The 22,125-nt window shown below is 41.4% G+C and overlaps 1 protein-coding gene across 3 annotated transcripts in view; it reads left to right on the plus strand.

The window, feature by feature from the left end:
* Positions 1–22,125, plus strand: part of LOC122494754 (zinc finger protein 708-like) — an 84,729-nt gene that overhangs the window by 55,609 nt on the left and 6,995 nt on the right. For all 3 annotated transcript variants that reach the window (XM_043600172.1, XM_043600173.1, XM_043600171.1), the window contains 3 exons: positions 6,465–6,608; positions 10,081–10,207; positions 10,690–10,785. In XM_043600172.1, the coding sequence (XP_043456107.1) occupies positions 6,594–6,608; positions 10,081–10,207; positions 10,690–10,785 (238 nt within the window). In that variant the 5' untranslated portion in view covers positions 6,465–6,593. The remainder of the gene's footprint in view (positions 1–6,464; positions 6,609–10,080; positions 10,208–10,689; positions 10,786–22,125) is intronic.

The following is a 22,125-nucleotide window of genomic DNA, read 5'->3' on the forward strand; positions in this document are numbered from 1 at the left end:
GAGTGGGAGAGGGACAGAGAGAGAATCCCAGGCAGATTCTGCACTGTCAACGCAGAGCCAGATGTGGGGCTTGAACCCACAAACCGTGAGATCATAACCTGAGCTGAAACCAAGATTCAGACACTTAACCAACTGAGCCAGCCAGGCGCCCCGCAAATGCATGATTTGTGAATTTAAAACCTTACAGAGTATTTTGGATAACACGTGTGGTTCTAAACAGTTCCTTAGAGATAACAATTCCGTTTTAAAGTGTTTTTGGGGGTGCCTGGGTGGCTCCATCAGTTAGGTGTCTGACTCTTGATTTCGGCTCAGGTCATGATCTGACGGTTCTTTGGTTTGAGCCACGCATCAGGACCTGCGCGGACAGTGTGGAGCTTGCTTAGGATTCTCCCCTTCTCTCTCTGCCCCTCCCTACTTCTGTTCTCTCTCTCTCTCACACACACACAATAAAGAAATAAACTTTAAAAATATGTCCTTGAAGGTTTGTTATTCTTTCAAAACTTAACTATTTCTTCATGTTTATGTTCCAAATACACTAGGTTGTTTCATTCAGCGCCTTTGCATAATATTACACTATTCTGCCCCATAGCAGAGAGAGGGAGTGAGCCTGCATGAGCGTGGGGAGGGGCAAAGGGAGGGAGAGAATTTTACGTGGGCTCCATCATTGGAGCCTGGTGGGATCATGAACTGAGCTGAAATCAAGGGTGGGACGCTCAATCTACAGAGCCACCCAAGTGCACCTAAAACATTGGTTTTATGCAGAATTTCAAGGTCTAAAATTTGTCTGATTTTTGTTTTAGAATTCCTGAACAATGCTTTCTTTTGTATGATAGGTTCCATAACATGAATTAATTTTTTTTTGTTTTTTTTTATCTATGTTTTATGTTTGTGCATAAGTTTTCAACTCAGTGCATTTTACCACAGTGTAGGGTTTAAATCAAATTGAAATCCGCTATATATCAATTCCCAATAAAGTTATGTATTTTTCTATATAAATATTACCCATACATTCTTTGCTCATGACTCACCTTGTTTCTTTCTCTTGGTTAGTGGGTCAGTGGTTGTTTTGTTCATTATGTATTTATGGATGAACGTATATGACTTTTGTGAGAGAAATAACTTCTTGAATTGAAGGTAATGTTTTAAAACTCAACTTGGTTGTATCAACTTTAGGTTTTGGGTTTTTTGTTTTTTTTTTTTATGTTTAGTTTTTTAGAGACAGAGAGTATGCGTGCATGCCAGAGAGATACAGAGAGGGATTGAGAAAGAGAGAGAGAGAGAGAGGGAGAGAGAGAATCCCAAGCAGGCTCTGTACTGTCAGCACAGAGCCCAATCTGGGGCTACATCTCAGGCACCATGGGATCATGACCTGAGCTGAAACCAGGAGTCAGATGCTTAACCCACTGAGCCACCCACACTCCCTTCAGCTTTAGGTTTTATATTTTACTTTTTTTTTTTTAATGTTTATTTATTTTTGAGAGAGAGAGAGAGAGTACAAGCAGGAGAGGGGCAGAGAGGGAGGGAGGGAGGGAGGGAGAGAGAGAGACAGAGAGACAGAGAGAGAGAGAGAGAGAGAGAGAGAGAGAGAGAGAGAGAATCCAAAGCAGGCCCCAGGCTCTGAGCTGTCAGCACAGAGCCCAATGTGGGGCTTGAACTCACGAACCATGAGATCATGACCTGAGCCGAAGTTGGATGCTCAGTCGGATCTTAACCGACTGAGCCACCCAGGCGCTCGTATATTTTACTCTTAATTGTGGTTGAAAACCTAAGTCCTGAAATTTATCTTTTTAACCATTTTGAACTGTGGTGTTAAGAATATTTACATTATTACAAAATGAATCCCTTTGAATTTCTCGTCTTACAAAAATGAAACTGAATACCAGTTACACAACTACTTTTAATCTATTTTGAGAGAGAGAGAGGGAGAGCACGCATGAACCAGGGAGGGGCAGAGAGAGAGAGAGAGAGAATCCCAGACAGGCTCACAGATCACTATCCTCACAGATCCCGATGCAGCTCTCAAACCCATGAACCCTGAGATCATGACATGAGCTGAAACCAGGAGTTGGATGCTTAACCTCCTGAGCCACCCAGACGCCCCCTTCCACATTTGTATCTATTCTAAACCCCAGGCAATTACATTTTGTTCCTTTCTTACTTTTTTGTTGCCACATTCCTTGTTTTCTCCCTTCCTTCATTCCTTCCTTTTTTCATGAGGTTCACTCCATTAGGTTAGTCACGTTAGTAGATTCAGTGTCTGTGTGTCTCATTCATTTATTTCACTTAGCATAATGTCCTCACATTTGAAGTGTGTTGTTTAATTTGAAAGGATCTATTTCCTTTTTCAAGGTTGAGGATTATTCCGGTAATTTGGAGACCGTGTCTGAGATGTCCGTGCACTGCCTTCTCGGTGTTGGCCTCCCTGACGAAAATCCCTTTCTGGTTTTGCCACCACTTATTGCTCTGCTGTTAGCTGGCGTTCAGGGATGGGGTGCAAGAGCACGTGTCTCCAGGGTCCCAATCAGATCAGGTTTGGTCACTTGCTCCTGACAAAATCCAAAGGCAGAGAGATGAGAGGTGGTGAAACATGAGAGGAAGTTATTTCAGGGAGGCAGACACTGGGAAGATGGCTGACTAATGTCTCAGATTGTGTCCAATGTGCTAGAAATACTTCCAGGTTTATATAAGGGAAACAGGGGGGCAAAAGTGAGTGGGTGCCTGCAGGTTGACAGTGAAGGTTAAATCTGTCATTGTCTGGGAGTCAGTCCAGGGTGGGGTCTTTTGGCTCAGGGCAGTGCTTGTGGCTTGAGGGGGAGTTCCAGTTCCCCTGAGGGTTACTTCGTCCTCAGGGCCTTCCTCCTGAGCCAGGAGACAAGCTGGAAAGAACCCAGTGAGGAAGTTTGAGGTCAAAATTGAGGCAGCAAAAGTCCTCTGTCTTGCCCTTGGATTTGGTCAGCCATGAGTGGCAGAACTGGGTCTGTCTGGGGCCACTGGAACCAGGTGCTCCTGCACCCTTGGGTCCTGCTTACAAAGTCATTACCACAAAAGATCTAATAAACATCCCATACCTCCCACAATTAAGATTTTCTGTGTGGGGGCACCTGGGTGGCTCAGTCGGTTGAGGGTCTGACTTTGGCTCAGGTAATGATCTCATGGTTTGTGAGTTCGAGCCCCGCGTCAGGCTCTGTGCTGACAGCCTGGAGCCTGCTTCAGATTCTGTGTCTTGCTCTCTGTTCCTCCCCTGCTCACACTCTGTCTCTCTCTGTCTCAAAAATAAAAGTAAAACATTAAAAAAAAAAAAAAGATTTTCTGTTTGTGTGTGTGTGTGTGTGTGTGTGTGTGTGTGTGGTGATGCTATGAAAATGTTGGGGTTCGGGAGTGAACAGACAAGAAAGAATTCTGGTCTTCAGTGCAAAGAGTGTGGTTTTAATAAAGCTTGGGGACAGGACCTGTGGGCAGAAAGAGCTGCACTGAGGTTAGTAGGAGTGGCTGAGGATATACTTTCAAGTTGGGAGGGGGTTAGGGACAGCCTAAGTCTCTGAGGAATTTGGAAGCAAGGTTTCAAGGAACTTGAGGGTCTAGATGTTATTAGGAAAAGGTCATTTATTACTGTCTAGTGAAGCCTCAGTCATGAGACCCTTCAGATGTATATCAGTGGGCCAGAAGCTTGGAGGGTAATTGCTACCATATGACTTGGGGAGTAGAGATAAAGGAAGGTTCCAAAAGGGTTTTTATGTGTTGAAGGAGAATTTACAGGATCCTGGAGTGGGGCTAATGTCACACAAAGGTTGCCTTTTGCCCTTGGCAAAGTGTCCACATTGAGGCAGGTGAGTTCCTGGAGGAAAAGCCACTCTGCCCGTCTCAACGACTTGTCAGTGGGCTGTGAGTCGTAAGAAAATAGTATTTTTTCTTTTGCCTTTGTTCTCCACATCAGTGAGAACACTTCGATAGCCTCTCCTAGCAAATTTCAAGCATACAACACACTAGTATGAGCTCTGGTCATCGAGATGTTAAACGTGCAGTGCTTACTCATCCTGCATTAAGTAAATCTTGGACCAGTTGAATCAATGTCCGAGTATTTCCCTGTCCTCAGCCCCTGGCAACGAACATGCTAATCTTTTATAATTTTTGTCTCTTTTAGATTCCACATATATGTGATTTCCTACAGTATATATTTTTCTGTGTGTGGCTTATTTAACTTGAGAAAAGGTGCTTTGAGTTTATTTTGTTGCTGCATAAGGAAGGATTTCCTTTATTTCTGAGGCTGATACACATCCCAAGAATAAATTAGATGAGGGACCTCTCTACCAGGAAAAGAGCTAATACCAGAGATTAACTTTTTTTTTTTTGAGATTAACTTTTTATATCATAAATAATTGCTTGCCTGGCATGGCAAACGTGTAACAAATATTTGTTTTCTTTTTCCTGTGAATGTATTTCCACCTTGTTGAAATTCTAAATCCCTACCCCCTTCTGCTTAATTCAAAATGGCATATAAGCATCAGCTGCCTGTGTTTGAGCCTGGTATCTTTGAGGTTCCCATAATTAAGAAATTAGTTTTTTTCCTTTGTGAACCTGTCTTACATCATTGCAATTATTAGACCCACCAAAGAAGAGAGAACAGATGGAGAAAAATGTTTTCCTCTCCACATTCATTCTGTTTTCAAAAACTGACCTCTGTGCTTCAGAGTCAAAAATAATAGCGTGAAGACAGAGTTTGGGATAAGACAGAGTTGGGGAACAGTAGCTTTCTTGCTTTGGGAGGCTGAGGAGGCTGAGGCTGGCTAGGGCCTTCAGAGCTGCAAGCCCACCCAGAGGCAGGGGCTGGGGGTTTGTAGGGAAATACAGGATCCATCCGGTTTCGACAGGAATTGTTTGTGTTGCCTGCCTTGTTCATCAGGTTTTCTGGGTGGTACCGGCTTCCTGAAGAAAAAGGCTAAATGAAAAGGGAGGAGGGGAGGTTTGTGGAAGAGAGGAAAAAATTGGTATTTCGTTTAATGTCAAGACTTACTGATGCTTTAATGCAGTCATTTTGATTTTTGTTCAGCATTATGCTTTTAAGCGTATTCGACAGCTGTAGTAAGATCACTTCATATTTTACAGTGAGAAAGCCCTGAATATTTTCTGGAAAGGCTAAAATAAAGGAAAAAGGATAACCCCAAATTAACACGAAAATTGGGAGGATTTAGAATTCCCGTGTGTTACTGATGGGAGTGGAAAATACACGTTCGCTTTGGAAAACTGGCAGTGACTTAGGAAAATAAACACTTCCCTACTGAAGGGGGGGGGGGTGAAGCATTTTGTCAGCACAAAATATGTCTCTTTGCCCTAAGGATTATTCTCGGCTGGTTATTTTAAAGATCCAGCAGACAAATGAAAAGCTCTGAAACCTGGTGTAAATTTCCTTTTGTAAGAGGCATTTGCATGTATAAGGGGAGGCTGCATTTGAATGAGTGTCTCCCTTCGTGTAGAGAAAAGAGGGAGAATGTGTAAATCTCCAGAAACTCTGATCAGTGGAGGGGGCGTGGATTTAAATCTGGGTGACAACAATACCCATGGTTACTGATTTTTGCTTGGTCACCTCCCCAAATGCTTCCCAATAGGGTCACGTGTGGAGTTTGAAAAAAGGTATCAGCTGCCCTCCCCCTCCTATTCTGTCCATTGGTGTGGGTGGGAAGGATAGCGATTTTTTATTTGTTTTATTTTTATACACGCACGGTATTTTTTTTTAAGGGAGGGGAGAGAGCGCATGCGCAGGCGGGGGGGGGGAGGGGCAGAGGGCGAGAGAGAATGTTAAGCAGGCTCCACGCTCCGAGCTGAGACCGACGCGTGGCTCAATCCCACCACTCTGGCATCATGATCTGAGCTGAAATTAAGAGCGGGACGCTAAACAGCTGAGTCTCCAGGCGCCCCAAGTGTTTTTTTTTTATTTTTTATTTTTTCTTAATTTAGAGCGAGAGAGACAGCGTGAGTGGGGGAGGGACAGAGCTAGAGAGAATCTTAAGCAGGCTCCCTGCTCCGCGTGCAACCCACAACCGGCTGGATCCCACGACCCTGGGATCGTGACCTGAGCCGAAATCAGGAGTTGGAGGCTGAACCCACGGAGCCACCCTGGCGCGCCTCCCAACTGTTATTTTAATTAACTGCATCAGGTGATTCAGAATGAGGCCAGGGTTACGCGGGGCGGCTTCCCATTAATTTATGAACGTTGAGTGCAGGCTTTGGCTAAAGGAGAGGTAATGGGGTCTCCTCTGTAGGAGTTGGGGAAGGTGAGGTCCGTGCAGCACACGTTCCCATGCTGCAGTCTAATTTGGGGGTGTCTGTGGGAGAAGAGGCCCCCTGCCAGCAGAGAAGGGGAAACTCAGAGCTAGGTCTCCAAGTGGGAGCTCAGAGTTCCTGAATAGCTCAGGACACAAAGGACTAGGAAGTTGGGCCGTTTTTGCATTACAATGTCCTGCCTGCAGGCGTGCAGTTAACTGGTGAAGAGGCTGTGTTGGTGGCTTTAAAGGCATTTTCTTCCTGATGCAACCGTGATTTCATCGCTGAAATCAACCGAGCAAGAAATCTAGCGGACGAGGTGGAAGAAGAAGAAAATGGCCAGTTCTCAGGTAAGCCTGGCGTCCCACGTCAGAAGCCGCGTCCTCTTTCTCTCCTGAAATTCTGTGCTTTTAGAAATTGCAAATGTTGGTTCCTCTTGTCCTGATATTTCTGCTTTGTTTTCACCTGATTTTTTAAACCTTTTCAAAAATCATACTCAAGTTTAGGTCTTTAGAACACTGTTCCAATATATCCCAGAGCCTTCTCTGTCCCCTTTGCGACCTGGGTTCCAGGAGGGCCTCGACAGTTGTCACTTGGAGTTAAAGTCCTGCAAGTATTGAAAATATTCCTTGTGACAGATCCCCAGGGGAAATTGGGGAGTTCAAAATTCCTATTGCTGATGGGGTCTGGCCCTGGTATTTCAGTCAAGGAAAAAAAAACACTTCCCATTTAGGTCCACTTTGGATGCTTTATCAGCTCTGTGTAGATCCCAGACTAAGAAAATGAACATAAATACAAGATGGATATGAGGCCCAGAATAACTCCGAGACTTCTGCAAATAAAAAAGGGCAGGCTTGGTCTTTAGAATGTGAAAAAGCTACTGTATTTAAAATATACCAGCTATTATAGGACATGGAAACGATATGTGATTGAAATTGGGATTAAATCCACTGGTTTTTTTCATAATTAGATTTATCTTCTGATTTACTGTTAGGGAGCCACAAGAACACGCCAGTGATCATGTGACCTTCGGACACATCAAATCGTTTCCTTACAGCTGATGTTCCGTCATTTAACTTGGCGTGGTGTTCTCCACCAGATTTCATTCACATATTCCCTCGTTTCATTCCTAAGGGACCTTAGATGGATTTGCTGAGCGATGTGCAGAAACCATCACATTTAAACTGGAAACTTTTTTCTCCTGAGTTTCTCTTTGCTTGTAGTTTCTGTTAAGGAGAACAAAGGCGGAAAAAACGTAGATACAATAAAATTTCCTGGCAACTTGCAGGTAGAGGCAAAAAAACAACAACAACCTTAGCTTGACAATAGCAAGACCTTCAGGATCCCTTAAGTCCTCTTTAACATGTGAAAATTCCTGTACAAGCTTCTTTCATCCCCAGAACTTAAAAGTAGACGATTATTTCTCTTCACTGTCTCAGTGCAGTTCCTGTCCCCATGCTTTAATGGAAGCAGCTTTTTGTAATGACTGTGTCTCAAGAATTCTTCTTGACTTCTGGTTCCCGGGCCCACCCACATCGCCTCAGTTTACACACTTGTGTGGTAGAGATAGTGACTTCTGGGAATGGAGGTTCTAATTCAGTCAGACCTCCGTCCTGTAGGCTTCTATTTTACTCTATGCTCTTGTCCCAGGCATCCTCTTCTATTTACTTTGTGTTTTCAGCAAAAGAAGAACCACAGAATTAACATGTTTGAGTGTCTTAAAATCATGAAATAGATCAAAAAGGAGGATTGAAACAAAAGTCTTCGGAAAAGTCTTCGGTGAAATACTATGTTGTGGGATCCTTGAGCACAACTGTCAAGAAACAATTCTTGAGACATTTTATGGTGCATGTTACTAATTATATTTCAGTAGCTTGGGAACAGGAACCTTGGGCAGAAAGAGCTGCAGGTTGGCTGTATGCAGCTGGGGGTTATCTGCAAAGTGCTCGAGTGGGAGGGGACACGGGAGTATTAGATCATCAGTGTTTCTTGGAATTTCTACTTGGAAAGCTACTTTTGCAAGATTTTTCTGGTGCTTCTCATTCATTTCATACTAGCCATCGATGAGATGTATAAGCAGCCACGAGACCCTGTAAGAATGCAGCAACCAGCACGTATTTGATCCTTAAGGAATCTATGCAGGCTAGAGAGCAGCTTTCTGGGCTAACGGTGAACAGTTTACTGCTTCTATCCATCACCATACTGGACTCAGATATAACAATTATTTCATTCTGTGTGTTCGTCTTGCCGTTGTGAATAAAAGAAGCATTGTCAGGCACAAAGATGAGTTTTATTGTCATTGAAAATGTTTAAGTCACCATGACTGTTTTCTACTCTGTCATTTTTAATGTGTATTTAATTACTTTCTAAATAAATGTATGGATGTGTGCAGGAAATGTAAAAAGGTACATCAATTTTGTGTGGATTGCTTGTTTCCATCACTCCTCAGGTTTAACACCTTTATGAACAATTTTATAGGGTCCTCTCTGTATACTGACCTGTGTGTCATTTTAGATCAACTGTAGGGCAGATAACTTGTAGGGCAGATAACTTGTAGGGCAGATAACTTGGGTTACAACCTGATCCCTTCTGTATATTGGATGTTTGACAAGATACTCCATGAAAATAAAAGAATAACGAGTTTGTTCTCTTAGAGTATTATTATTTATATTTCATTAGTTTACGAGAAACTTAGATGCTCACTGTTAAGTATGAAATGCTCAGAAAAAATTGTTGGCTTTCTTGCTATTCTAGTAGAACCTGTAATTGCCATAAAACCCATTCAGTTACCAGTCCTCCAAGAATTCTTGCCTTGGAGTTCTACCTTTGTTATTCAAAAATGTATCCCTTGGCCCAAAGGCTAATGCCTTGTTAGAAATGCAGACTCAGATACCACCGCAAAAGTCCTGAACGGAACCTGCATTTGAACAAGATCTTTAATACACTGTAGTGAAATTCTCATTCACCTTAGAATTTGGTAAGCATATTTGTAACCCACTCAAACTTTCCATCTAAGAAATAGACACAGCTTTTATATGATACAAATGCAGTATTTAAAAATGCGTATTCCTGTATTGATGCCTTGATTTCACAAATCCTCTTGGGTAAACACACAGTGTTTACAATGTTTTTGTGAATCATATACCAGCCTGTTATCTCAAAATTAGAGAATACATGAGAACATATTACTGTCTTAAAAATCACTGCATAAAGCGAGAAATTCTCCTAGGCCAGAACCAGCTCTCCTAATATAACTACTAACATGAGTTCATTCTTTGCTGACTCACAGAGAGAAACTACACCAGCTGGGGTTGTCACATAAAGGAAACTTGATTTTCAGCAAATTAGGAGAAAGGGAATAATTTCCAGAACAGAGGCTCACTGAGGAATGGGGAACGGTTTCCTTTTATTTAAGATTAGGGTGGATATTGAGAAAGGAGAGCCTTGCCCTCATATGTAGAGGTGAGTAATGGCAACTGTCACTCCTTGGGTTACTCGTTAGTCCATCTGCAATAGGTGTGAGTCAGGGGCTGAGTTCATATTGGGCCAGCCCAAGCTCTTCCTCGGGGCAGTCATTACCTTTTGTTGGATACTTTCTGTTTTCCCATAGGAGACTGAGCCCATGGGGGGTTTTGCCTGAAGTAGAAGATGGTAGAAAGAAGAGGTAAAGGAAATTGAGGGATTAAGGTCAGTGGGAACAAGCAGGTAAGCAGTGAAAGTCAGGTCTTGGGGTCCAGCTGGTGACATTAACTCCCCCTTTCATCTTAGGTACCATTATGACCTCTGCCTGTGGTCACTTGGTAACTGTGGTATTCATTGCAGGAACTGCTGACGTTCAGGGATGTGGCCATAGAATTCTCTCAGGACGAGTGGGGATTCCTGAACGTCGTTCAGTGGGAACTGTACAGGGATGTGATGTTAGAGAACTACGGACACCTCCTTTTCTTGGGTGAGGATAACTCCTTCCAGACTTCCCAAACCACACTCAGGGTTTTGCTCCTTCCTTTGAAAAAGCTTCCTCTTTGCATGACTGGGATTCAGATCCCTGCAGTGAGGGAAAGAAGTAGGGGTTTGTAGATGTAGAGAAATACCTTCCTGATGTTTCCTTTTCAGCTTTAGCCTCCCCTTTCATGTAAGATCTTCATTTCTGTAAATTAGCGGCAATTGTAAACATTGAATGGCATAAAATGGTACCTCCCACATGTTTAACTCCAAGTTCTCCTTCTTATTGTATCTAGTATTTGGAAGTGGAGGTCAAGATCTGAACATTGGAAATCCTTCCTGCATGCTGTAAAGGGACTTGTGGGCAATGGCTTTTGGAAAATCATTTCCTAAAATTCTACACAGTGGCCTCTCTCGTCCGCTGAGCACAATAGTGGGTCGAAAGTTACAATCCCCGTCAATACTCTGTTCCTTTTCTCTAATAAACAGGTCTTGCTGTGTCAAAGCCAGACCTGGTCATGTTTTTGGAGGAAAAGAAGGAGCTGTGTGATGTGAACGAAAAGGAAACCATAGCCACACCCCCAGGTAGGTGGGGATGAGTGAAGCAGATGACAGAGGTGAGGACCAGTCGTGAGGGAGGAAGATAGGCCTTAAAATGTGGTTTGAGCAGCTCTCCTTGAATGGAAATTAGCTAGTTTTAGGTCTCTCACAACGAGCCATCTGCTATCTAACATCTCCGGCTCTTACATTCTTTGAGAATTCTCCTTCAGCTCCAGTGGTGGTCCATCATGTCCACAGTGAGGGCCAGGAGGAGACTCCCCTTGGAGTGTGAGGGCCTGCATATTCTGAGAGCTTCTCCATTGCTTTCAGGGCCCTGGGGAAGTTTCCATATTTCTGACGAACTCTATTCTAAGCTATTTCTAGGTTCTGTTTTGCCTCATGTGAGAAGTGTGTCAGGATAGTGGTGGCCATATTGGGGTTTGGTGCATAAACTCCGAGAACGCCGGAGACAGATACCACATGTTTTCTTGTTTAACCTTTCCAATGTTATGGAGGCTTTAATCTTAATCATACAAAACTGAGACTCAGTAATTTCATCAGATAACAAAGCACCTCCCTAAAATAAGAAAATCTAATCCTTTATTTCACGTCAAAAGTTCATTTGTCTTTCTGTTAACTAAAATTAGGAATTTTCACTCTGCATTCCATTCCTCAATGGTGAAATAATTTAATGCATCTATGTGTATCCCAGAATTCCTACAGAAATTAATGCCCTAGGGGAGCTCCAACATTTAGAGCTTAGAACTCACAGCCTATCATAAAGTCTCTCAATTATCACCATATTTCTTAATAATTGCATCATTTTATAATTTTATATGATAAGAAGTTCTTGTGATTTTGTCATTTGTGTTCTCGTTTTCTGATTAGTTATATATGAGATTAATCACTAAATTTAAAAAGCCTTTTTTTTTTTTCTTAATGTTTATTTATTTTTGAGAGAGAGGGAGACACAGAATCTGAAGCAGGCTTCAGGCTCTGAGCCATCAGCACAGAGCCAGATGTGGGGCTCAGCCCCACAAACCATGAGATCATGACCTGAGCTGAAGTTGGACACTCAACCGACTGAGCCACCCAGGCGCTCTGTTAATCTCTGAATTTTTAGATCGAAAGTTCTGATAGGCCATTGGCATATGCTTATAAGAAGTAAGGTGGATAATTAGTAAAATTGCCATATTTTAAAAAGCTTTTTTTATAATGTAATTTTACTTCAGTAAAAAATAACCAATTATAGGTTTCTCTTCTACTTTCCTCAGAATGTTTCTGAATTTAATCCCCAATATTTATTTTTCATAAAGTGATTGTCAACATATTTTACAGCTCTGGTGGTTTCATTATTTACAAATAGGTTTATTTTGTCTGCTTGGTTCTAAAGAATGGATTATAGCCTCACATTCTGTGTAAGAGGAGGAATATTCTAATAACGTAATACAATTTTTTAATGTCTTTTCAGTGCTTATTCATAATATTCTTCATTAGAACTTTACATGGTTGCTTTTAATGAATACTGTTTTTCATTTTACCATTGAGGAAGTCCTACCAGTAATTGGAAATGCTATTTTCTTAGGGGTACACAGTCATAGTTTAAAATTACAGTTATATAGAAGGTTGCCTTTTAAAAATTCATCTATTTTTAAAAAATTTTTTTAAGTTTATTTTATTTTGAGAGAGAGAAAGAGCATGCAAGCAGGGGAGAGGCGTGGGGTGGGGGAACAGAGGATCTGAAGGAGACTCTATGATGACAACAGTGAGCCCAACATGGGACTTGAACTCACGAACCACGAGATCATGACCCGAGATCATGTCAGACACTCAACCGACTAAGCCACCCAGGCGCCCCTCAACTATTTTTTATGTAGAATTTTTTTGGGGTAAATTTTGTCTTATTATGGTTTTACAGTTGTGAATAATGTGTTTCCTTTGTTGGGCTCTTCCACAACACTATTTAGTTGTGATTTCATTTTTGCCTGTGTATTTTGTGGTAGGATGACAATTTTCAACTTAGATTTTAAGATACTGTGAGTTTAACTCAAGTATGAATCCACTTTATGCACTTTACCAGTAAAATTATGTATGTATTTGTATAAATATCGTGCACACATACTTCGTGACACACGTCGTTGATTTTTTCCCTTGGTTAGTGTTCACTGAATGTTGTATCCTGTATACATGAATTGTCCTAATAGTATAATATTCTTCCCCTAAGGTCTACTGAGAATCCTACCAATAATCTTACAGGAGCTCCCTTGTATGAGATTCCTTTGTCATACTGTTTTGAAATTCTCTGATCACCTGTGAATTTTGATAGATTAATTATAATGTGTTAGTGGGTTCATGTCTTGACATTTATCCTACTTAGAACTCACTGAGCTTCTTGAATTTGTCTCTTCTTGCCACATATGTTGGAAGTAGAAGCCTGTAGTTCTTCCTGTAAACTCTGCCCCCTCTCACTCTCCTCTCCTTATGAGGTTCCCTTAATGTATTTCTGGGTTCACTTGGTGGTGTCCCATGAATCCCTAGACTCTGTCCTTTTCCACCTTGTTCTTAGCTCCTCTCAATAGATCATTGACAACAAGGGGTCTCTCAGTTAATCTGATCTTTCTTCTGCTGGATCACATCTGTTGGTGACCCCGTGGTGTTGTTTTTTTTTTTTTTTTTTTAATTTTTTTTTTTTTCAACGTTTATTTACTTTTTGGGACAGAGAGAGACAGAGCATGAACGGGGGAGGGGCAGAGAGAGGGAGACACACAGAATCGGAAACAGGCTCCAGGCTCTGAGCTGTCAGCACAGAGCCCGACACGGGGCTCGAACCCACGGACCGCGAGATCGTGACCTGGCTGAAGTCGGACGCTCAACCGACTGCGCCACCCAGGCGCCCCGCCGTGGTGTATTTTTATATTCCGTGATTATACCCTTCAGCTCCCAGTTTCTAGGGTGATTGATTGTTATACTTTTCATCTCTTTGGGTTTACATTTTGGCCATGCATAGTCTTCCTGACATCATTTAGTTCCCTGTTTTCTCTCCTCCCACGAGCATCTTCATGATGGTTATTTGAATTCTTTTTTAATTTAGGGCCAGTTTTGGAGATTTATTTTATTCCTCTGATTGGAGTAGTTTTTCTACTTTGTATGCCTTGTGATCTTTTGTTCACATTTGGGAATTAAAGAAATAGCCTCTGAGCCCATTCTCCTGAACTTGATTTGTACAGGAGAACCCAAATCACAATAATCCTGGTGCTTGTCACATGTATTCTGGGCATTTGTGTTGTCTGAGTTTTTGTTAATTTTTCAGTTTACAGAGGTGGAGTTACTTCTTTAGAGCCTGTGATACCTTCCCCTCTCTGTCTTCAGCTCTGTAGTCTCTCCAATGTCTGGACAAATGCTCGCCTTGGGACTCAGCAGCCACCACAGTGTATCATTGGGTTCTCTCATTCTCTCTATGTCACGCGTGACAAAAAAACAAGTCCCCCGGGCAGCTGCAAAGCAGCTAGATTATTGCTCCCACTTACGTCTTTCTTTCCTGAGCAGAGTTGAGACTTTTCTCACGGTCTTGCCCACGGAGTGCCAGGGAGAGTGAGCAGCTGTTGTGCACAACTGTCAAAAACTTTCCTTGTCCCTTCAGTGTGGTTCTTCTTCATTCATACTTGAATGCTTGTGCTGTGTTCTCCTAACTGGCTTCTGGAGCACTGAAAAAAAGGTAATATGGTCAATTTTGTCTCCATGGAGGATCAAAGTCCTGATGCTTCCTATTTCTCCATTCTCCTAATGTCCTATGATGGGGGTTAATTTTGCACATCAGTATTTTAATGACCATGCATATGAGTTTAGTAAGTGAGATAACCTGTTTTGTATCTTTTCATTGTGTCTCTCTATAACCTCTTAGGCTTGTTGGCAAAGACAGGCAAAGAAGATTTGTTCTATAGAGTGCTGGGAATATGGAAGCTGTTGCCTGAGTATTTATACTTAATGACAGGGATGATGATGGGGGTTGGGAAAGGGAACAAAGGATGTTCTGATGGATATAACCAAGCTGGGACAGTTATCCATAATGACATCCCTACTGCCAGAAGAGATCAAGGGTGTAAAACACTTGGGAGAACTGCACTTTAAGTCTGTTATATTTGCAGAGCAATGTCTTTGAACACAAGAACCAAAATCCATTTTTTAAACATACACATTCTCTTAAAGGACATTTGGAAAATCTGAAAGGCACCCAATCCGTACTGAAAGTAACCATTTCAAACATAAAATTGGATTAATCATTCACTGAGACATTTTGAAATGTTAGACTTTTTTTTTTTTTTTGAAATGTTAGACATTTCAAAATGAAGATAAAAATTCTAAATATGATTGATTTGAGAAATTCTCTTCAGTGGGTTTCGTATTCTTCCACTAACACATAATCCCTTGTTCCAAAGTCTCTAATCTTGGTAAACGTGGTAGCATCTTTAACCAGATTTCACTGCTAAATAGTTACCACATAATACTTAATTTGCAGCAAGTTTTCGTGTGTTGTGAACATAGGGAGATCTTTAGTGAGGACTGCATCTTCCGTAATTAGTGAGGTATTTATAATGGAGACATAACTTACCCATACAGTGAATCTGGGAAAATGCTAATCAAGGGTCAAATCCTAATAAACATCAGAGAACTCAGTGTGCAAAGAGCCCACATAAAAATAATAAATGTGGGGAAGTCTTTTACGAAAGCTCAAATCGTACTATGTACCACTGTATCCTTACTAAAGAGAAGACTTACAAATATAGTCACTTTGGCAAAGCCTTTAACTTCAAAACCCACTCAATGGCAGAGATTTTACTTACTCGTTTATTCATTTAAAGAGAGAGCGTGTGCGCAAGTCGGGTGGGGGGAGAGGGAATCTTAAGCAGCGTCTTAAGATGGAGCCCATTGTGGGGCTTGATCTCCGGACCTTGAGATCATGACCTGAGCTGAAATCAAGATTCAAACACTTTACCATCAGATCCAACCCAGCTCCCCGACAGCACAGATTTTATAATGGGAAGAAATATTACACATCTACAAAACGTGGCAAAGCAGTAAAGTACTTCTCAAAACTTCCAACCCGAAGTAGAACGTAGTGGGGAGAAGGCTGCCAAATGTAAAATATGATGTGACAAAGCCTTTAAACAGAACTACAGACTTTCTGAACATGAGACAACACATAATGGAGGAAAACGCTAAACTGCAAAGAATGTGGCAAAGCTGTTAACTCCTGATCAAAAGTTTTCAACAAGAGGTAATAACATCCTGGGGAGCTACCTTACCTTGGGCTCCATGTCCCAAACCAAGATCATTACCTGAGCTTGAGATCAAGAGTTGGACTCTAAACACACTGAGCCAGCCAGGTGTCCCTACTTTTACTCTGAAATCATCTCACGCTATGCCTGTGTTAATTCTGTGCATGCAAAATGATTTGATTGTTGAGGGGCTCTTTTATGTTGAGGAAGACGCTCATGCCTACATTTCGTTTCTTTTTCCTTTTTTTTTTTTTTGTTGACAAAGAGGGCACAAGTGAGGGAGGGGCAGAGAGAGTGTGGGAGAGAGAAGTGGGGTTTATGCTCACCCACTGGGGGACTTGAACTCATGACCTGAGCCAAACTCAGATGCTTAACTGACGGATCCACCCAGGCACCTTCGTACCTACTTTTCCATGAAAGATCAAGGAGGCTGTCGTGTATACTGACTGTACAAAGGGGGGTCCACATGGGGATCCTGTTTGTGGTTGACGTGTAAGAGTGACAAAGTCAGCATGAAGTAAGTGTTCAGGGCATCGTTCTTTGCGCTAAAGTAAGACAGAGAAACTCAGAATTTTATTTATTTATTTATTTTTTTAATTTTTTTTTTTCAACGTTTATTTATTTTTGGGACAGAGAGAAACAGAGCATGAACGGGGGAGGGGCAGAGAGAGAGGGAGACACAGAATCGGAAACAGGCTCCAGGCTCTGAGCCATCAGCCCAGAGCCTGACGCGAGGCTCGAACTCACGGACCGCGAGATCGTGACCTGGCTGAAGTCGGAGGCTTAACCGACTGCGCCACCCAGGCGCCCCAAGAAACTCAGAATTTTAAATAGTTTTGCCAGTTGCTGTTTAAGTAGGAAACATGGGAATTGCATCAAAATATGGATGTCTTCAAAATGGCCATTTGTGGAAGTCAAGAATATTAATTATGTGGTTGACATAAAGAAATTTTCACAAATATCTGAGGAAAGATTGGCTAACTCTTCCCGTAAAAGGGTGTGAAATTATCGTACATCCACATGTACTTGATTATTAGCCTCCGTTTGTAAAGCATGGGAAGCAGAACTCACAGATCATTCTATCAGAAGAAGAATGATTCTCTTTTATTTCTTTAATTTTTTTAAAGTTTATTTTATTTTGAGAGAGAGAAAGAGTCCCAAGCAGGCTCTCCCCTGACAGCACAGAGCCTGATGCAGGGCTCGAAGTCACAAACTATGAGATCATGACCTTCACCGACGTCAGACACTTAACCAACTGAGCCACACAGGCACCCCAAGAAAGACTCTTGAATGCTTATAATGGGTATTTGACCAAGACTCCTACTGTGATCTTGTAGTGGTTTGTTGAGAGTGCTTTTGAAATTAAAAGAATTCTAAGCCATACCGACTGAATTCTCCATCGCTATTTATAAAATTTTCCTATTTTTCTTTGCTCTTGTTTCTGTGAGCATAGAGAACACAGATTTTTCTGATTTTGATATGCGCAGAATGCAATAGGTTATATTAAGCTAAAGATAGGTTTTGGAGTCCCAGAACTAACTAGAAAGAAGTTCACGTGTGCCTATGTTTGTGGGTGTTTGTACCTAGATCTTCAGTAAGAAAGGGAATATTGCATCAAAAGAGATAATTTCCAAATTTCAAAATTGATGATTTTAGGGGCACCTGGGTGGCTCGGTTGAGTGTTCGACTTCAGCTCAGGTCATGATCTCACTTTTCATGAGTTCAAGCCCCACATCAGGCTCTGTGCTGATGGCTCAGAGCTTGGAGCCTGCTTCAGATTCTGTCTCTGTCTCTCTGCCCCTTCCCTGCTTGCACGCTCTCTCTGTCTTTCTCTAAAATATATTAAAAAATTGATGGTTTTCTAGCAAACAAAAATGTTAAGAGATCCCTAATGGGAATAATTTTCTCTACATTGTATTGAAGTTATCTCTCTTAAATCTCATGTATCTTGGTTTGAGAATCTCTCCAGGCAAATCCTGTCTTGTCTACCTAGCTATTAATTGTATAACATCTCTGTTTTCCTTGTTCGGCTGTATATTAGTTGTTGCTCATATAACTTGCTCAGGGATTTTTAGAACAGTTTGCACAAAATGACGTGTTCAAAATTAATTTGAATATGGAAATAATTGTTCAGGGAGTATATCCAATTCCATATAGTTTAATTGCTACATTTCACTTCTTCCTTCTGAATTGGAGAAGAACACTAAGAAAGATTTCTTTAGGGGACAGGGTGGTTCATTCAGTTAAGCCTCTGATTCTTGACAACTCGGGTTGTGATCTCGGGGTCCTAAGATCCAGCCCCACGTCGGGCTCTATGCTGAGTATGGAGTCTGTTTGGTATTCTCTGTCTCTACCCACCCTCTCTCCCTCTCTGTCAAAATACACAAACATTAAAAAAAGATTTCTTTAGTTACTGGTGTTTTTGCTTCTTGGAAGTGGCATCATCCAAGTTATTCACACTTTACTGTAACAATTTGATTAGGTGAAGAATTAATAGTCTAATGTAGATACTGGGATTTGGATTTACCAAGATTTTTATGTTTTTACTTGTATTCCATTTTTTATATTTTTCCTTATATTCTATTTAAAATAAAAAAAAACGTTTATTATTTTTGAGATTGAGAGAGAGACAGCAAGCAGGGAAGAGACAGAGAGAGGGACACACAGAATCAGATGCAGGCTCCAGGCTCTGAGCTGTTGGCACAGAGCCTGACGCGGGGCTTGAACTCAGGGACGGCGAGATCGTGACCTGAGCTGTAGTCAGCTGCCCAACTGACTGAGCCACCCAGGCGCCCCTCCTTATATTCTATTTTTTATTATTTATTATGTTTTCCTGTATTCATACTAAGAAACTAATTTGACATTTAATTCTTTTCTGTGAACACTGTGCTCAGTCACGTATTGCTTTAGCTAGAAATTAGAGCATGCTCTTTTTAAAAACATGGTTTATTTTATTTTATTATTATTAAAATTTTTTTTAATGTTTGTTTTTGAGAGAGAAAGCGCCAGCGCACAAGCAGGGGAGGGGCAAAGAGAGAGGGAGTCACAGAATCCCAAGCAGGCTCTAGGCTCTGAGCCATCACCACAGAGCCCAGTGTGGGGGCTTGAACTCACGAACCTTGAGGTCATGACCTGAGCTGTAACTGAACCACCCAGGCACCCCATTTTTATTCCTTTCTTGAAATTTGTAATTTTTGTATTTTATGTTTTATCCTCAATTACCTCTTATAGTGGATCAGTTCTGTGGTTTAATTGTGTTTCCATTCCCACGGTCACTTTGAAACCTGTGAATCTCCTTGAAGATTGTGTCTGTACAACGGTCTGCGTATTTCTCTTAGGTGAATTCACAGGCAGGCAGTCTGGGCTAAAACTCAGGTTCTGCTATTACTGAAGTTTTGTCAAGAGAGTCTTTTGAAAGATGAACAGTTCTCATAGGTTACTGTGGATTCATGGGTACGTTTATGAAAAAGTGTTATAATGGTATACAGTGTGTAGGAAATGTTCGAGAACCATTGTTTCTGTTCTCGACGTTAGAAGTTATAATTTCTAGGGTCACCTGGGTGGCTCAGTCGGTTAAGCGTCTGACTTCGGCTCAGGTCATGATCTCGCGGTCCGTGAGTTTGAGCCCCGCGTCGGGCTCTGTGCTGACAGCTCAGAGCCTGGAGCCTGTTTCAGATTCTGTGTCTCCCTCTCTCTGACCCTCCCCCGTTCATACTCTGTCTCTTTCTGTCTCAAAAAAACAAAAAAAACCTTGTAATTTCTACAGTAGTCTTTAAGTTCACAGTCATCCATGATTTCTTCTTTTTTTATGTTTATTTTTGGAACCTAAAACTGTGGCTCTTGGGGCATCTGGGTGGCTCAGTCCGATAAGCATCCGACTTTGGCTTAGTTCATGATCTCGTGGTTCATGAGTTCAAGCCCCGCGTTGGGCTCTGTGCTGACAGCTCAGAGCCTGGAGCCTGCTTTGGACTCTATTTCTGCCCCTCCCCCAAAAATATGGCTCATGAGCCAAAGGTTGGCATCACTTTCAAGCTTATAAGAAATGTGGAGACTTGGAACCCACCTACAAATCCAAAGCAGAATATGAATTTTAACAAGATTGCCACTTTGTTCTCATACACGTTAACACTGGAGAAGTACGCATGTGACTCACCTACGTGTTTCCGTTACTCTATGCTTCTCTTTATCTTTGTAGGTCATTATTTTTATAGGTACGGATTTGTAGTTGCTTTCAATCAGGAAGTGTGCTGCCAGCAACATGATCTCGATGTATTTTCAGGATTGCTCTGTGTATGTGTCATTCTGTAAAATCCATATAAATGTTAGGACAGACTTTGATCTCCCTGCCAAAAATGGCGTTGGGATTTTGATGGAAATCGTGTTACTTTCAGTCTTACGTTTTTGCTTATTCTGATCTTTATTTATTTTTAATCTTTCTTTGTCATTTCCTTCCTCTACTAAATCTCAGCTCTGTTCTTTTCCTACTTCCTTGTAGTGTAGTGTTACGTTGTTTATCTGAAATTTTTCTTTTTTTTATTTTAATGTTTGTTCATTTTTGAGAGAGAGAGCACGCAAGCTGGGGAGGGATTGATTGAGAGAGAGGGAGACACAGACAGAATCTGAAGCAGGCTTCGTGCTCCCAGCTCTCAGCATGGAGCGGGACTTGAACTCATGAACTGTGAGATCATGCCCTGCGCTGACGTTGGATGCTTCACTGACTGAACCCAGGTGCTGCTGAAATTTTTCTTAACATAAGCATTTATAGCATAAAAAAGTTTGAAAATGGATTTGCTAGCAGGGAAAATTAGCAGAAATAAACAATACAAGGAATGACCAAAAAAAAATAAAATAACAGAAAAAAAGAAATAAGGATTCTTGAGGATTTTCTTAGATGATGTCATCTGTCAACAGATAGTTTTACTTTTTATATTGGATTCCTTTTTTGTATGTTTTCTTGCCTAACTGTACTGACTAGAATATTCCAGTACTTTGTCGAACGGAAGTGGTGAAGTTGCTTCCTTACCTGGTTTATGATCACACAGGAGAAACTTTCAGTCTTTTATCTTTGAATATGTTAGATTTCAACTTTTGTACGTTTGTGTTCTTTATTAGGTTGAGGTAGTTTCCTTCTGTTCCTACTATTGAGTGTTGTAAATCATGAAACGCTTTCCAATATGCTCACACACTCTTGTTCTGCGACAATTAAGAGCATCGTGTCCTGTTTGATCTTCTCTTGGTTAATGTGCAGTCTTAAATTTCTTGATTTCTGTAAGTTGAAACACCCTTGAGTTACAGGAAGAATTCCCACTTGATTATGTTGTAAAATATTGAAGTGTGCTTTTGATTCATTTTGCTTTAATTTATTGTGGACTTTGTATTGAATATTCCTCACAGGTAGTACTTTGTAATCTTGTGTACTTGTAGTGTCTTCCTTTGGCTTTGATAACCAGGTGATTGTTGTGTCACAGAGAGTGTTTTGATAATTTATCTTCACTTGGAAATGTTGGAGGAGATTGGAAGCACTTTCTCATTGTTTCATCTGTTTCTCATTAAATGAATCATCTGGCAGAGGACCTTTCATTGTTGAAAGTTTGTGGAAATTTCTTTAGTAGGACTTGTGGGTGGCTCAGTTGGTTAAGTATCAGACTTCAGCTCAGGTCATGATCTCGAGTCCTGGGTTCGAGCCTTGCATCAGGATCTGCGTTGACAACCTGGGGCCTGGTTGAAATTCTCCCTCCCTCTCTGCCCCCTCCCCCCACTTTCCTTTCCCTCTCAAAGCAAATAAATAAGCTTAAAAGAAAAATAACATTTCTTTATCAATCTAATCTACTTAGCTGTTGGCAGGTTGAGATTTTTTTTTTTTTAATATATATATAGGGGCGCCTGGGTGGCTCAGTGAAGCGTCCGACTTCAGGTCATGATCTCACGGCCCGTGGGTTTGAGCCCCATGTTGGGCTCTGTGCTGACAGCTCAGAACCTGGAGCCTGATTTGTATTCTGTGTCTCCCTCTCTCTCTCTGCCCCTCCCCAGCTCGCATTCTGTCCCTGTCTCAAAAATTATATATATTTCTTATTTTATTTTATTTTTATATATTTCTCCATGATGGAGT

The sequence above is a fragment of the Prionailurus bengalensis genome, chromosome E2 (assembly GCF_016509475.1).
Source record: "Prionailurus bengalensis isolate Pbe53 chromosome E2, Fcat_Pben_1.1_paternal_pri, whole genome shotgun sequence".
NCBI classification, from domain to species: Eukaryota; Metazoa; Chordata; class Mammalia; order Carnivora; family Felidae; genus Prionailurus; species Prionailurus bengalensis.